Source organism: Canis lupus, chromosome 23, assembly GCF_048164855.1.
Source record: "Canis lupus baileyi chromosome 23, mCanLup2.hap1, whole genome shotgun sequence".
Lineage (NCBI taxonomy): Eukaryota > Metazoa > Chordata > Mammalia > Carnivora > Canidae > Canis > Canis lupus.
This window is the reverse complement of record NC_132860.1, coordinates 25,879,976-25,894,585: the sequence shown is the minus strand read 5'-3', so window position 1 is coordinate 25,894,585 and position 14,610 is coordinate 25,879,976. Positions and strand designations below refer to the sequence as shown.

Below are 14,610 nucleotides of genomic sequence, written 5' to 3'. Positions count from 1 at the left end.
TCTCCCCACCGTGCCATTTCTGTCATGGTGTGCACAGGGCCAAGCACACAGCAGTTGCTGAATAGCTGTGTTTAGTTGAAATGCTGTATCATTGAAGGAGCATGTTCATAGCTCTGGTATAAAAACTAAAAAGGTTTTCAGGGCACCTGGCTGGCTTAGTCAGTGGAGTGTGTAACTCTTGATCTCAGGGTTGTGAGTTTGAGCCCCATTGTGCATAGAACTTACACTAAAAAAAGAGTGAAAACCAAGAAGATTTGCAAGAAGATAAGTAGAAAGGAAAGAACCCATATTTGTTAAGCACTTACACTACATGCCAGCTCATTATGTATGTCATCATATTTAATCCCCAGTTTCCAGGTGAGAAAACTGAGAGTAAGTAAATTACTCCAGATGATAAGCACATCTTATAAGTGATAAAGCTGGGATTCAAATGCAGGTCTTCTATCAGACTCCAGAGCCAAGTGTTAATCTACTAGCAATACTTTATTTTACTAGCAGAGTGAGCCAGGACTCCTGAGCATGGAGTGAGGACTAGAGCAAGGGAACAATGGGAAGGACTGGGCTAGCCTTCAGTGGCCCAGAGCCAGAGTGTGCAGCAGGACTCCTGGAGACCCAGACCTGTGTTTTTTGCCCCCAGGTTTTAGTGTAGAATGAAACCATCCTGAGCCACCTTCCCTTTCTCCTCACAGTATCAAGAGAAGCAGCGGAAGCGTGAGGCTGAGGAGCGGCGCCGCTTTCCCCTGGAGCAGCGGCTGAAAGAGCACATCATTGGCCAGGAGAGTGCCATCGCCACAGTGGGTGCTGGTGAGTATCAGGACGCAGCGACCAAAAATGGGTGGGGTGGCTCATGGTCTGCTGTAGTGAAGAGTACGCCTTGCTGTCACTGTACCATGAGAGGTGGCTCATAAGATTATAACTTAACATTCAGTGGGTACTTTCTGTGTGCTGAGCATTGTGATAAGCTCTCCATGTATGTTGTCATTTAATCCTTACAGCAACCCCATGAGGTTGGTACCATTAAATCTCCATTTTATTATTTTTTGAAGATATTTATTTGTTTATTTGAGAGAGTGTGAGAGAGAGAGAGAGAATGAGTGGAGGGCAGAGGGAGAGGGAGAAACAGACTCCCCACTGAGCAGAGAGCCCAATACGGAGCTCAATCCCAGGACCCCAAGATCGTGATGTGTGTTGAAGTCAGACGCTTAACTGGCTGAGCCACCCAAGTGCCCCAAATTCCCATTTTACAGATGAGGAAGCTGAGATACAAAGCATTTATTTATTTATTTATTTATTTTTAATTTTTATTTATTTATGATAGTCACACAGAGAGAGAGAGAGAGAGAGGCAGAGACTCAGGCAGAGGGAGAAGCAGGCTCCATGCACCGGGAGCCCGATGTGAGATTCGATCCCGGGTCTCCAGGATCGCGCCCTGGGCCAAAGACAGGCGCTAAACCGCTGCGCCACCCAGGGATCCCCAAAGCATTTATAATCATTGCTCAAGGCTGCTTTCCTGTGCTCTAACTCTGACTTTCTTTTTCTTTTTTTTTTTTTTTAACTCTGACTTTCATCCGGTCCACTGTCCCCATCCCCCACTTTTCAGGTAGGCAGGCTGAGACCCAGAGAAGAACAGGAGCTTGTCCATCACTTGTAGTGTAGCAGCTCAGCCAGAACTACAACTTCTATCTTTTGTCTCCCAGCCTGGAACTCTCACTCTTCAGTATAGTTTGTCAGTAGCTAGCTGACAAACATCCTGAACAAGTCTTAAGTGCCTTCCTCTTGACCCTAGAAGCTCTAATGTCGCATACTGGGAGCCAGACTGCTGTCTGGTGTAACCCCTACTCTAATTGCCCTCCTGCCCATGCAGACCCCACTAGAGGTAATAGAAAACTAGGGTTCTGCTCAGGATAATGACTTCACCTCTGTTCTCTGACTCAGGCGCATGATTCTCTGAAGGTGACTGCAGACAGATGAGGCAGGAGCAGAGTAACCTGGGCCCAACTTAAATATCCCCCAAGGCAATGGTTCTCAAAGCATGGTCTCTGGACCAGCAGCATCAACATTCTCTGGGGCCTTGTTAGATTTGCAGATCTCAGGCCTCACCCCAAACCTATGGAATTGGAAACTCTGGGGTAGGACCCAGCAGTCTGTTTTAACACTCTGCGGGTGATTGTGCTGCTTAGCTCAAGTTTGAAAACCTCTGTCCTACAGTGTCTCAGTCCCATTCATGTTGCTTACCCTTTCTCTGCAAGCATCTGGTCCCACCAGATGTGTTCCAGTCCAACCAAAGACAGCACGTGGTAGAGGCTCACCGATAAAAGGAGACATCGGGCTGTATCACAATACAGTGCCTCTCTGGGACATTCTGGAGTGGCACTTCAACCCTAGGATACCAATTAGAGTAGAGAAGGCAGCCACCCCTGCAGCACAATGAGCCCAGCCTGATCTCCATCATTCTCACACACCAGTGGGACTCGGGCAGTGGTCATGAGCCCCCCATCAGGGGCCTGACCTCAGCAGCAGTTAAAAGGAGCCCGCAGGCCAGAGCTGCTCTTCTGGCTAGAGGTCAGAAGGCTGCCTGCAGGCACACACAAGAACCGTGTGCCAAGGGCTGAATTGGAGGGAGAAGAGACCCTGGGAGCTCCTGAGGGTTGAAGAAAGGAGTTGCCTATGGGAGAGATGTTATTACCTGGTGGAGAGCTAAGAAAGCATCTTCTGCTGGAGTGTCTGTTCACGTGGACCAGCACTGCAGCTGCCATCCTAGTGTTTTCCCTCTGCTTCTTACATGGCCCTTTCCCAGGCTGCTCCTCTTTGACCTCCTACCTCTCCCTGACTTCTCAAGCCCATTAGATCTGAAACTCCCAAAAGTTGAAGGGAATGGGGAGGAGGATGTTGGGATGGAGAGAATTAGACCAACATGGTCAGATAGTGTGTCTCCCACTTATCAACTGTATGATTCATACTCACTCGGCCTCTTTGAGCATCAGTTTCCTCACCTGTGAACTGAGGTGCCAAATCCATGACTATCTCACTATATAGCACATGCTCAGGATGTTTACCATCCAGGGCTGGGCATGTTCTTTAGATCAGGCCCATAGTTACTGCCTTCAAACCAGGACTAGCCCCAGTCTAGCCTCTTCCTCTGATCCTACACCAGCCTCTAAAGTACCACCCATTTCGCCTCTCCTTGTTGTTAGCCCAGAGCAGGTGTAAATGATTCAGCTGCCCACCTCTGAGGAGCTGTCAGAAGGTCTTCCCTGAGAGCCTTCCTCTACCCAAAGCGCCATTCTTTTACCCAAACCCTGCCTTATCCCTACGCCTTTTCGTGTGTTATGTAGGTTGACCTGACCCTGCTGTGTCTCTAGGGACCTTAGGAAAGACAGGTATTAGGGCCTGAGCTGTGGGGTTGGTGTATCTCCTCCATTTGTGTGGTAACTATATCCCCTGCTAGCTAAGAAGCCTGTGGCCAGTGATCACATTGATAATGATCTGATAATGTTCACCTACCAACCCAGGTGGAGCATGAGGTACTCTCTGGGTCAGAATTTGTGGTAGGCAAGCAGCAGCCAGTGCTTCAAGGTCTCCAGACTGAAGGAGGTACAGGAGAGAGAAGTGGATCCAGAGGGATAGGCTGGGTCTCTCTGGATCCTCTAGGCTAGCATCAGATATATGCTAGGGACTGGCTGGGTGGAGCCTGGCACCCCAGGGGTACCATGAGGATGGGCAGCCAGAGAAGTGCCGCAGAATGAATTGATTTGATAAATGGCCATTTATTACCCACACGAATTGGCTGAAACCAATTTCGGTCACATCAACCCCTGGTAAGTGCTGGGATATTGATTTGTGCAAAGTAATACAGTGAATTTATCAGTGTGATCCCCAGCTGCAGGGCTTCTAGCAAGGCTGGCGCACAGTTACCGCCTTACAAATGGAGGAGATAAAGTACCAACCCCTTAGCTTAGGCCCCCATGGCCTCTCTGGTCTTCTAGGGTCACCAGAGCCAAAGCAAAGCCAGCCTACATAACATAAGCCGGAGCCTTGGCATTGAAAGTGAGACTCTCCTTCCAGAATCCAGAGCTACTCTTGGTCATGGGAGGGGGGAGAATGCCTAGCCCGATGGGCAGACCTCCTGGGAGCTCAGAGCCTCTATGTCCCACCATTCTCCTCAGAAAAGCAACCAGCAGTCTATTCAGTACATTCAGGGCTAGACTCCATCCTCTTCCTCCCAACTTGCCCACCTCCTGTTCTCCTATCTCAGTAAAGGCACCACCATTCACTAGTCTCCTAAATAAAAACTTAGATAATTCCTGGGCTCCTCCCTCTCCCTCACCCCTTACCGCCCATCACATACCAGGTTCTAGCATTCTGCCTCTTAAATGGGTCTCAAACTTAGCCTTACGCTCCTTTCCTAATACCACTGCCCTTGCTCAGAACCTCAGGATCTGCCATTTGAATCTTGAGTGGCCTCCTTCTTGGTCTCCCTGTCTCCTTTCCTTCCCCTGGCATCACTTCTCCTCCCCAGCTGGAGTGAGCTCTGTAAAATGTAAGAACTCCCCTGTTTAAAATCCTTGAGTGGCTCTTGCTGCTGTAGCCCAGTATACACGGCTCACTGCTGCCCCCCCCTGCCCCCCCTCCCGCCCCTGCACATACATCTGGCTACCGCTCGCTTCTGCTTCCCTGGACACGCTGTGTTGATCTGCTTGCACTTGTTGATGCTGCCCTGCTGCCCTCTCTGCTTGGAATTCCTTTCCTTCTGGCCCTTTCCTGACCCCACCCTAGCCCTGCCCATCTCCCGCAGCTCTGGCTGTTTTTACTTAGCCTAACTCAGTTCAGGAGCAACAGACTGTAGACTTCTGAGAGCAGAGACCGTGACTGAATCATTTTAGTTTTTCCAGTTCCTGGCACAGTACTCTGCTTGAAGTAGCTCAGTAATGCAGTTTGTTGAATTAATTTGGCTGGGCCCCTTGGCCATCTCTGTGCTTTGAGGAAAAAAGAATAGCTATAAGCTTGCCCTCTAGTAGCTCACAAGCATATTAGAAACAGGAGTATATTGAAATAGTAACACTCATAGTATCTGACCTCTGACCCCTCAAGTGAACAGGCCATTCCCCAGTCCTGCTGTGGGTTTAGCCTGCACACCTAGAAGCTTCCCTGCAGCTCTCTAACCAGATGCCTATCACCAAGCCATTGCACCTGCTTCCACTTGACTCTGATGCCCATGAATTCCCTCAGGAAAGCTCTGCCATCGCAACTGATCTGTGCTGAGGTCTGGCTCAAATTCAGAATCTCAGCATCAGCCACGTGACACACAGTGGGCTGTCTCGTGCTTTACTTCCCTTTTTGACAGTCCAAAAATGTAATTGCCCAAGCCCTGCACCTTTGTGGGCCACCTCCACACCCCTCCCCTACTCTCTGCCTTAGAGTCCTGTTCCTAAGCTGAGAAATACATCCAGGCCATCCCTGAGTCATGATATGAGGTGATTACTTTAGAAAACTGCTTGCAGTCCCACCTCCACCCCATACCACTTCAGATGTTCTTATTGTCCAGACCACCCTGCCCTTGCCCTAGCCTGCTGAGACACTTAAGTGAGACACTCAAGACCCAGGCCTTCTCCAGAAAGCCTTTTTTAGCCCTCCACGAGGGCCCATTCTTGGGGCTTCCTGTGGACACCTGTTGTCACTCCACATACCGCAGGGCATCTCTTTGAACGTCTCTCTCCAAAGGTCAAAATACCTCTTGTTCAGCTTTTCCCCAGGGTTGGGCACACAGGTGTGTAAAAGATTGCTAAACTCAAGTGAATGAAGCCTGCAGCCCATCTTGACATTCAGCCTCTCCTTAACATAGATTCTCATCCCAACCGCTTCCAGGAAGGGTGGTGCTCTTCCAGTGATTCCTATCCCAACACACACACACCCAGAGTGAGTGATGTTCAGCGAAAACTATTCTTTGCATTTTTTATATATTAACCACTCAGTAGCAATGCTTTGCCTTCATAAACACCGATTCTTAGAGACTGAGAACTGTTCTCAACTCATCCTCCAACCCTGAGGCTCCAGTCAATACCCACTCCACTAGCAAGCACTTCTTGAGCACTCGCTGTGCCCCTCAAACCTACAAGCAGTAGACAGGAGATTGCTAAGAGATGTTCAGGTGACTGAACCACAAGAGTTCCTCTGAAGGGCTGTTTCAGATTAGGCTAAAAATAATCCAGGAAGGAGGAGTCAGCCCACCCAGATGGCCCCAGAACCTAGAGCTGGAAGAAGGCCTGGGGTGGGAGGAGGCAGCAGCTATCTCCTCTCCCTTTGGTTTTGCAAATGATGGGTCTCTCTGGAATCTCCCATCACATTCGTACTGCCTGGCCATGCCCCCTCAGCTTCCTGGTGCAGATGTCAGTTGGCATGATGGCTCTTCCCACACTCCTCCCAGTGCTCCCATCCCATTTGGAAGCCAGTTTGCAGAGCAGTGCACACCTAAACAGCACAGACCTCACTTTAGGCATCTTTGTAGGTGCCCAGCACTTGGCCTAGAGCTTGTGTGCTGCACAGATGGAGAAGGTTCCTGGAGAGGGATGAAGAGGAAAGAGGAAACCTTCTTCACCCAAGAGTAGTAGTGATCACTGGGAGCATAAAGAGACTTAGGTCCAGGCCTCACTCTTCTTCTCTGTAAGATGGAAATTGAAGTATCTGTGTTTTCCTCCTTGGATTCCAGAAAGACCAACAATTAATTCATTGAGTCAGCAAGCATTATACTAACTCTGGGCTAGTCCCAAGGTCCCCTCAGGAAATGGAGCTGCTAGCATCTGCTCCCACAGATGACATAGCATAGAGCACACCCTCCTCCAGGACACAAGGGCACAAGTGGATGAAACCTCTTGCACTGCCCCTAATTGAGCCCCAGTCTCCTCTTCTGTAAAATAGAGATAATATCTATTGCCCAAGACTAGCACAAGGATGCAAGAGGTATCTGTAGGACACCACTACTGCTGCCACTACTACTGTGACTATTGTGATTTATACTTTTCTGATTATTCCACTCAATACAAAGTGCCTTTATAACGCTGGACTCATTTCATCTACGTGTGGGCTGGCTTAGCATGTGTCTGACCATTCCCATTTTATAGCTGAAGAAACCAAGGTTTTACAGGAATAAGTGTTTTATTCAAAGCCAGTCATCTAGAAAGTGGCAGAGCCAGGACTCCAAACTAGATGCCATAACTCCTACGCTGTCTACCCTACCACCGTGTAGATGGAAGTGTACCAGAAAATATAGAATATTCTGTAGAATATAGGCTATAAGGAGTTAATGGCACAGAGGTGGAGTGGTGGAGTTAATCAAAAAGGTTGCTGCATGTGAGTTTTAAGATGGCCCAGTAGTGGTGGGCATAGCCAGGAGAAGCCATTCTGCTAAGGGAAGAACACAGCAAGGAGGCACTGGTGCTAGCCAAGCCTGTGGAGAGGCAGCCAAGCCTTTTGGAACTTGCAGAGATGGGACCAGCCAGGGAAGGTGCTGAGATGCCTGCTCAGGGCACCCTGATACCATCCCAAGCCTAGAGAGCAGTGGTCAGGAGACAGAGGACAGGGGCTCCTGAGGCCGTGTATCAAAGTTGAATGAGCCAGATTAAAATGCTACCAAAAGACTGTTTTCTGGGTGAGACTAGGGTATGGGAGATGCTGTGGCCAGCAAGAGCCTACTCCTTTCTTTAAACTCCTGAAGCACAAGTTCGAGCTTAAGAGTTAGCCCAAACTCTGGGGGTAAAGCCCAGGGCCTTCATTTATTTACCTGTGTAACTTTGAGCAGGTTACCTAACTTCTCTGCACGTATCTCCTCATCTATAAGAAGGGGAATCAAGGGGCGCCTGTCTTGCTTGGTTGGAAGAGCGTATGACTCTTGATAGGGTTGTGAGTTTGAGCCCCACGTTGGGTGTAGAGATTACTAAAAAGTAAACTTTTTTTAAAAAGGGGACCCAGATTCCCTGCCCTGCCTGCTTTGTAGATTCATAATGAGGCTCAAGTGAAGTTACGAGGTTTTTGATAGACTGAAAGGTGCGAACAGGGTAAGTTGCTGCATTTGATGATCCACAGTGAGAACATTAGCACCTCTGGCCCCGTGTCCAGTGGCCCACGGGTTCTGTGCTGGAGCCTGGCAGAAACCCTCAAGGCCCCCAGCCGTGGCCATCAGCCACCCTGCCAGCCACACAGCCCGGGGCCCACCTCCCTCAGTCTGGCCTAGCTGCTTCCATTTCTCATTCTGTCGGACCCCATCTGCTTGGTCGTTTTTCTCTTCAGATATTATTAGAAATATCCAGAGTTGTAATTGTTTAATAGTTGGCATTTCGCCTGTTTCACAGGGGCCAGACCAAACCCACCCCAGACTCATGCCCCGGGTCTGGCAGAATTGGCCGGGGACAGCTGTGCGGTGGAGTCTGCCTGGCATTATAAAGAGCTCTTTCCCAGGTGCATTATTAGAAAAGAAGGGGGAAAGATGGCCCCGGGCATAATCCAATTCCACCTTCTCCATGGTGTTTTTGAACTGCATAGCCCAGCAATGTGTAGCTCTCAATACCTGGGAAGCTTTCCTGAAAGAGAAATCAGGATCAGAACCTCAGGTATCTGAAACCTGAGGAACCCAACTTTCCCCAGGCCACCTGTCTGAGTGATGCTTGGGTACTTCTGCCTCCCCTAAATACCCTGTGAAGCCTGAGCCCACTTTATGCTCAGCTTCTTTCCAACCTACATTCTCAGTTCACTCACCTTTTGGAAGAATGTGACTCCTTTCAGATGACCCTTCTCTCACCCCTGCCCCAACACACATCCACACCTAGTGTCCACAGAAGTCTAGCCTTTGCCATTGATATCTCTGCCTCCCCCAAAACCCCACCCACAGGTTCTTGTTTCTCTCAGGGCACTGTTTCTCTCAGTCCGTCTCAGCCAGGCTTGGACTACCCATCATCATCCCCAGCTTTCAGGTACCTGGGAGGCCAGTGGGTTCCTCTGAGAGCCAAGCCTTCCATAGGGCTGGTTCAGCTAGTTTAGAGATGATCTGGGACCTTTCCCAAGGAAGAAGCTGGATTTGAGTGTTTTCTCAGGCCCCTCTCAGGATTCTCAGGAGGTGTCTCCCAAGAGGTTACACTTCCATCTGTTCCCACTGAGGCCAAAACTAGGATCTTTAGGTAACAGCATTCAAGATTGAGGTGAGAAAGGTCGCAGCACGGACCTGAAGTCCTAAAGCAGGTATTTGAAACCTAATCTGACCCCACCCACAACTACTCCTATTCATTTCCTGTCTCTCCACCTGTGTCATGCTGGCTACCCTTGCCTCTCCAGATCTTCCTGGCCTCCATGATCCTTCATCAATCCCACTTCTTCCAGAAAGCCTCCCCTGACCTCCAGAGCTACTTCTCTGAAACCCAGCCATACAGATTGTACCATACAGTATAGCATTTAGGATCTTTGTACCCCAGAACTGGCAGACACTTCTCTAAGACCATCAGTTCTTTCTCAGTTGACTTGTTTTCCTGGTCTTGTCTTCTGACATATATCCCTTTGTTAATCTCCCCCGACACTCTGAGAACCAGACCATACATGCAGTTCTAGCTGTAGAGCAATCCTGACATTGCACAGTACTCTGTCCCCTTCCTGCTTCTGATTGCCATGTTCTCATTGATGCAACACAAATTAATACTTCACTTTTTAAAGCAGCCATATGTGAGCGAAAAAAGGAATGTTTAGAGAGAGAAGAGACTCTATCATCTCTACCAGTCAACTAGTGATCTGCTAGTTGTATGACATAGAGACTTAGGCAAGTCTCTTTATCTCTTGCCTCAGTTTCCTGTTCAATATAATAGAATTCAAGATAATACTTTTCCTCTCAGGTTGTTTGTGTGGGTCTTGAGTAATCAAAAATGTTGACAGTTTTTCCAGTTGTGCCCAGCAGATAGCATGTTCAATAAATGATTCTTCATATAATAGTTCTGCCTCATTTCACCCCCTGCTCTTCTACTTGAGTGATGCTTCTGAGCCTGATTCTCCCACTCTGTAGTTAGGCATTTAATTTCCTCACCTTGAAGGGTGCCAGGGTGGCTCAGTGGTTGAGCATCTACCTTTGGCTCAGGTTGTGACCCCAGGATCCTGGGATTGAGTCCCGCATCAGGTTCCCTGCAGGTAACCTGCTTCTCCCTCTGCCTATGTCTCTGCCTCTCTCTGTGTGTCTCTCATGAATAAATAAATAAAATCCTTAAAAATAACAACAACAATAATAACAATAATAATAATTTCCTCACCTTGAATGGTTACAGCCCTTGATTATATACTTCCTCCTGAAAAGGAGAGGTCAGGTCTCATGCTAGCAGTGCTGAACTCTCAGGGAACCTAGTACGTATCTATCCCACTCCCCCACCACTCTTCCCCCACTAGAGGCCATGGTTAGTGGCAGTGATAACCAAGTGGTTCATCCATCTGTGCCCTGAGCTCCACACTACCATTGACTGGATTCCAGAAAGTACATTTGGCTACACTTCCAGACAGTGAACTAGATCTTGGTTTCCCCAAATGGGAAAGAGTCCAGAGCTCACACCCCAGATCCCTCAGGGCCTGCCACGGGCTTCTGTATCTTCCATTTGCATAGGAAGCAGGCTTAGTCTCCCACCAGTGGTGAGTAGATGGATAACCAGCCATCTGAGAGCTAAAGTTCCTCTCGAATTCTCCTTCACCACCCCCCTACCCCCTTCACCTCCATTCACCATCCACCCGCCTTTCAGTTTCCCTGGCAACGCTGAGTGCTCATCCTGGAAAACTTTATCCGAAATCTGCTCTGGGCAGCTTTCCAAATCCATGCTAACCTGATTAGGTGTCTCTAGGGGCCTTGCCAGCTAATCAGATTAGGCAGCACTAATGGTAGTGAGGACTTTGAGTGGGCGCAGAGCAGTAAAACATATTGTATACTTAGTGATAATTATCCTGCCTTTTGTGTCATTGATTTATCTGCCTCCCTCCCTGTCCCCCCCCACCCCCACCCCATCTTGTGTGTTTGGCCCTAGCGATCCGGAGGAAGGAGAATGGCTGGTACGATGAAGAACACCCTCTGGTCTTCCTCTTTTTGGGATCATCTGGAATAGGTAACTGGGAGCATATTGGCAAGTGGGGAAGGAGAGCTGGGGGAGCCTTAGCTGCTATGGGTCAGGGTCACACATCCTACTTCTGTACAACTCTGAAAGCTCTGAAAACAACTGCTTCCAAATTAAAGAGCCAGCAAGAGGATTGTCTGTCACATTAGAAATAGCTAGAATTATCCCCCTCCCTCTGGAAGCTGTGATTCAGCGCCTAACTCACCTGGGTGACCAAGCCCCTTTGGGGTCTGATAGCCCTGATCTGGCCACTCTGCATCCCCAGAGGCTACCCTTTGGGAACAGCTGAACCACCTCTGCTTCCCAGCATACCAACTTTATTTAGTATAGCTTGGGACATAACCTTCTAGGAAGCTAAAGTAAGCCCTTTAATGGCCAACACAGTGGGGATGCTTAGCAAAATTGGTTTCAGTCAAATGGGTTGGGTGTTTTTCTAGCCTGTTGGGCTGGATTATCTGAGGCATTCTCATCCCCTCACTCTCCACCCTCACCCCCAAACTTGCACCACCACCTCCCACCATTGCCCTGATGGGGAGTTTCATGCATTTGTTGTCTCATTTTTCCCTGTTAGCATCTTCATGGGCCTAGCACTCCCCCAGATGTAGGTTACTGTCACCTCACCATGATACTGTAGAACTTGATTTCCTATGTTAGACAGTGACTTCCAACAGTTTGGCCATCATACCAAATGGCCCTTCAAAGCCGCCACATTGGTATTGTCATTCTTTCTTTATGTTACAAAGAAAGGCTATGAGGCCAAGAAAAGGTGTTCTTTATTCCCTCAGCCTTTGTTTGGTTGGCAAGACCACAGGTGTCTAAAGAAATGCAGTGCAGTAACCAAGAAGTCAGGGTACTCCTGTGAGAGGCAAGTTTGCACTGGGCTTCAAAGGACAAATTGGCTCTGGATTATAAGAGTCCACCTCCCGCTTTTAAAATGCTGCTATAGAGAAAAAGTCTCAATCTCCATCCACAGAAAAATCAAGATGCAATCCAGACTTGGATTTTGGTTCCAGCTCCACCTTTGATTCTCCCTCCCAGTGACTGGGAGAGTCACCGACCCTCCCTGAGCCTCAGTGTTCCCATCTATAAAATACGTTATTTCAGATGTCCATGCATTTCTAATATTCTTTCATTCCAGAAGACAGTCATTTGTCCTAACCCACTACCTCTCCCTTCCTTCTTATTAGGAAAGACAGAGCTGGCAAAGCAGACAGCCAAATATATGCACAAAGATGCCAAAAAGGTAAGGGTTGGGATCTAGGCCTGGTGTGCAGGCCATGGAGACCTCACCACTACTGCTATACCCCAAAATTCTAGGCTCCTGAATCAGATAATAGTGAATTAAAAAGATGGACCCTGGCCCAGAAAGCAGGCCTCAGTCTGGCCCCAGACTGGCCACCAGTTGTTCCAGGAATTTGGGCAAATTATCCCACCTCCTTTTATCTGCACCTCCTTTTATTCATCTATGAAACAGGAAAAATAATCCTTGCCCTGCCTGACTTCTGGGGCATTTGGAAGAACCCCATGAGATTCATCCATGCATTTTCAGGCATGTACTTTGAGGAACTCAGGCTAGAAAGGGAAACAGCTTTAGAAACATACTAGTACTATCTAGTACATCAAGGCCATGCTAAAGAGTCTTGGGGCCTGTAGGAGAAAACAAATGGAATGAAAAGGTGCCGTATTGCTTCTCTCCATTGTATATGAGCTTTTATGCCTGATATCTTATGCCCTAAGCTGTGGGGTGGTCACAGTCCCCTTTTCCCCATGACTCGGAGCCTTTGGAATTCAACCACAAGAGAGACGAGAAGCCTGTCCCTAACCCATATTTATTCAGACTTGGGCTTTCAAGGCCTACTTAGTTTGACTTTCTATGCTAACTAGAAATGTTGTCATACAGAGAGAAGTGTCAGAGCCATCCTTGAAGATTGCAGAAACATTTCTGCTAAAGCCAAATGTTCTTTCCACTAGCCTTCCCCTGTGGAGGCTGAGGTACTCCTGCCCAACATCTGAAGTTGCTTCTGACCCCAGATGCTCTTGCCTAATTTCTATGGAAAGCCTCCCTAGCTGAGACAGTGAGGAATTACTCAAGCCTCTGGTAGCCAAAACTGCCCCAGCGGCTGAGTCCTAGCCACCTTCCATCCTGCTTCTGGCCTCACTGTCCCTTTGCCTCCTCCTTGAGGGCCTGACAGCCGTAGAAACAAGGTAGGTCACTCAGGTTGTATCCTCCTGGGCCACATCCCTGGCGCCCTTCTCCCTAATAACTGGCTAAAAGCTCCTAAGCTTCCCTGGCTCTGCCAATAGCTATGCTCTGCCTCAACCAAACCCAGAGCAGACCCACTTGACAGGCAGTAGGCAAGAAGCAGCACATGGCATGCTAATATGCTGCAACTGAAATAGCATTTTTAAGACAATTCATCAGGTTGGCAGCGATTGAAACAATTAGCACTCTGGAAAGAGCCATAAACTAGCAAGACTATTAGGGAAGATACAGTTACGGGCAGGAACCACCTGATTAGGGATGAAGAATTCTGAGTGGTTTAATTTTAATACTGTCAGAAAGGTTAATATTTAATTACAAATTATAATCTCCTTATCCAAGCTGTCTTAATATGTCTTCATGCACAGTGGAAGATAGAAAGCATTGGCTGACTTGCTGGTGTAGAAAGGAGACGGGGCTTGCTTAGAGACTGATGATGCACATCATTTTTAGTGAGCGCATCTGAACGAGGGGCAGACTAACACCAGTGCAGGGGCCCCTGAAAGCATGATGATGGTATCCTGCAATACACCATCACCCTTCAGGAGCAGGGGGCTGGGTGGGCAAGACCCTGGAGCCAGCCATTCCTCAGCACAGGCTCTAGTTCTACTTCCTACTGGCCTTAGGCGGGTTACTTGACCCCTCCAGGTTCCAGCTCTCTTGCCTCAAAGTGAAGCTGTTCAGTCCTGTGTCTAATGTTGTGAGCATGCAGTGAGACACTATGAGTCACAGTGACCTCAGGCTCTAGCACCCTTAAGTAAGTGCCTGAGCCCTGATCTCATGTTTATTTATCACCGTGTACTTTCCATGGTACCACCTCATTGACTGTCTTGTTTGATCCCATGAGAAAGATTGCACAGATGCTAAATTAGATCCACTTTTCAGATGAGAAGACTGAGACCCTATAACACGTAGGGGCCCATCCAGGGTCACTTGTGAGGAGAAGAGATGAAATCAGAATCCAGTCTCAACTGTCTTCTCAATACTATTATCCCTAGCTGCAGTAGAAGGCTAGATTGTAAACTCGTCAATTGGTTCCCATGTCAAATAGGGAGATGAGAGGCATGAGAAGCGCAGTACAACCATCTGTGTGTTTAATTTTTAAACCCTAGGTGGTACCTCTATATAACCCCTGCTGTACAAGCCCTGTGGGCAGAGTCTGTGTTTAGCAAGACATTTTCTGGCCTTGTAACAGGCAAGTGTGAGACCTGCCTTCAAAAACCTGAGTCC

The 14,610-nt window shown here is 48.3% G+C and overlaps 1 protein-coding gene across 5 annotated transcripts in view; it reads left to right on the top strand.

Annotated features, from left to right (window-relative positions):
* CLPB (ClpB family mitochondrial disaggregase) overlaps positions 1-14,610 on the top strand; it is a 142,055-nt gene that overhangs the window by 117,262 nt on the left and 10,183 nt on the right. For all 5 annotated transcript variants that reach the window (XM_072794466.1, XM_072794468.1, XM_072794467.1 and 2 more), the window contains 3 exons: positions 690-804; positions 11,034-11,111; positions 12,308-12,363. In XM_072794466.1, the coding sequence (XP_072650567.1) occupies positions 690-804; positions 11,034-11,111; positions 12,308-12,363 (249 nt within the window). The remainder of the gene's footprint in view (positions 1-689; positions 805-11,033; positions 11,112-12,307; positions 12,364-14,610) is intronic.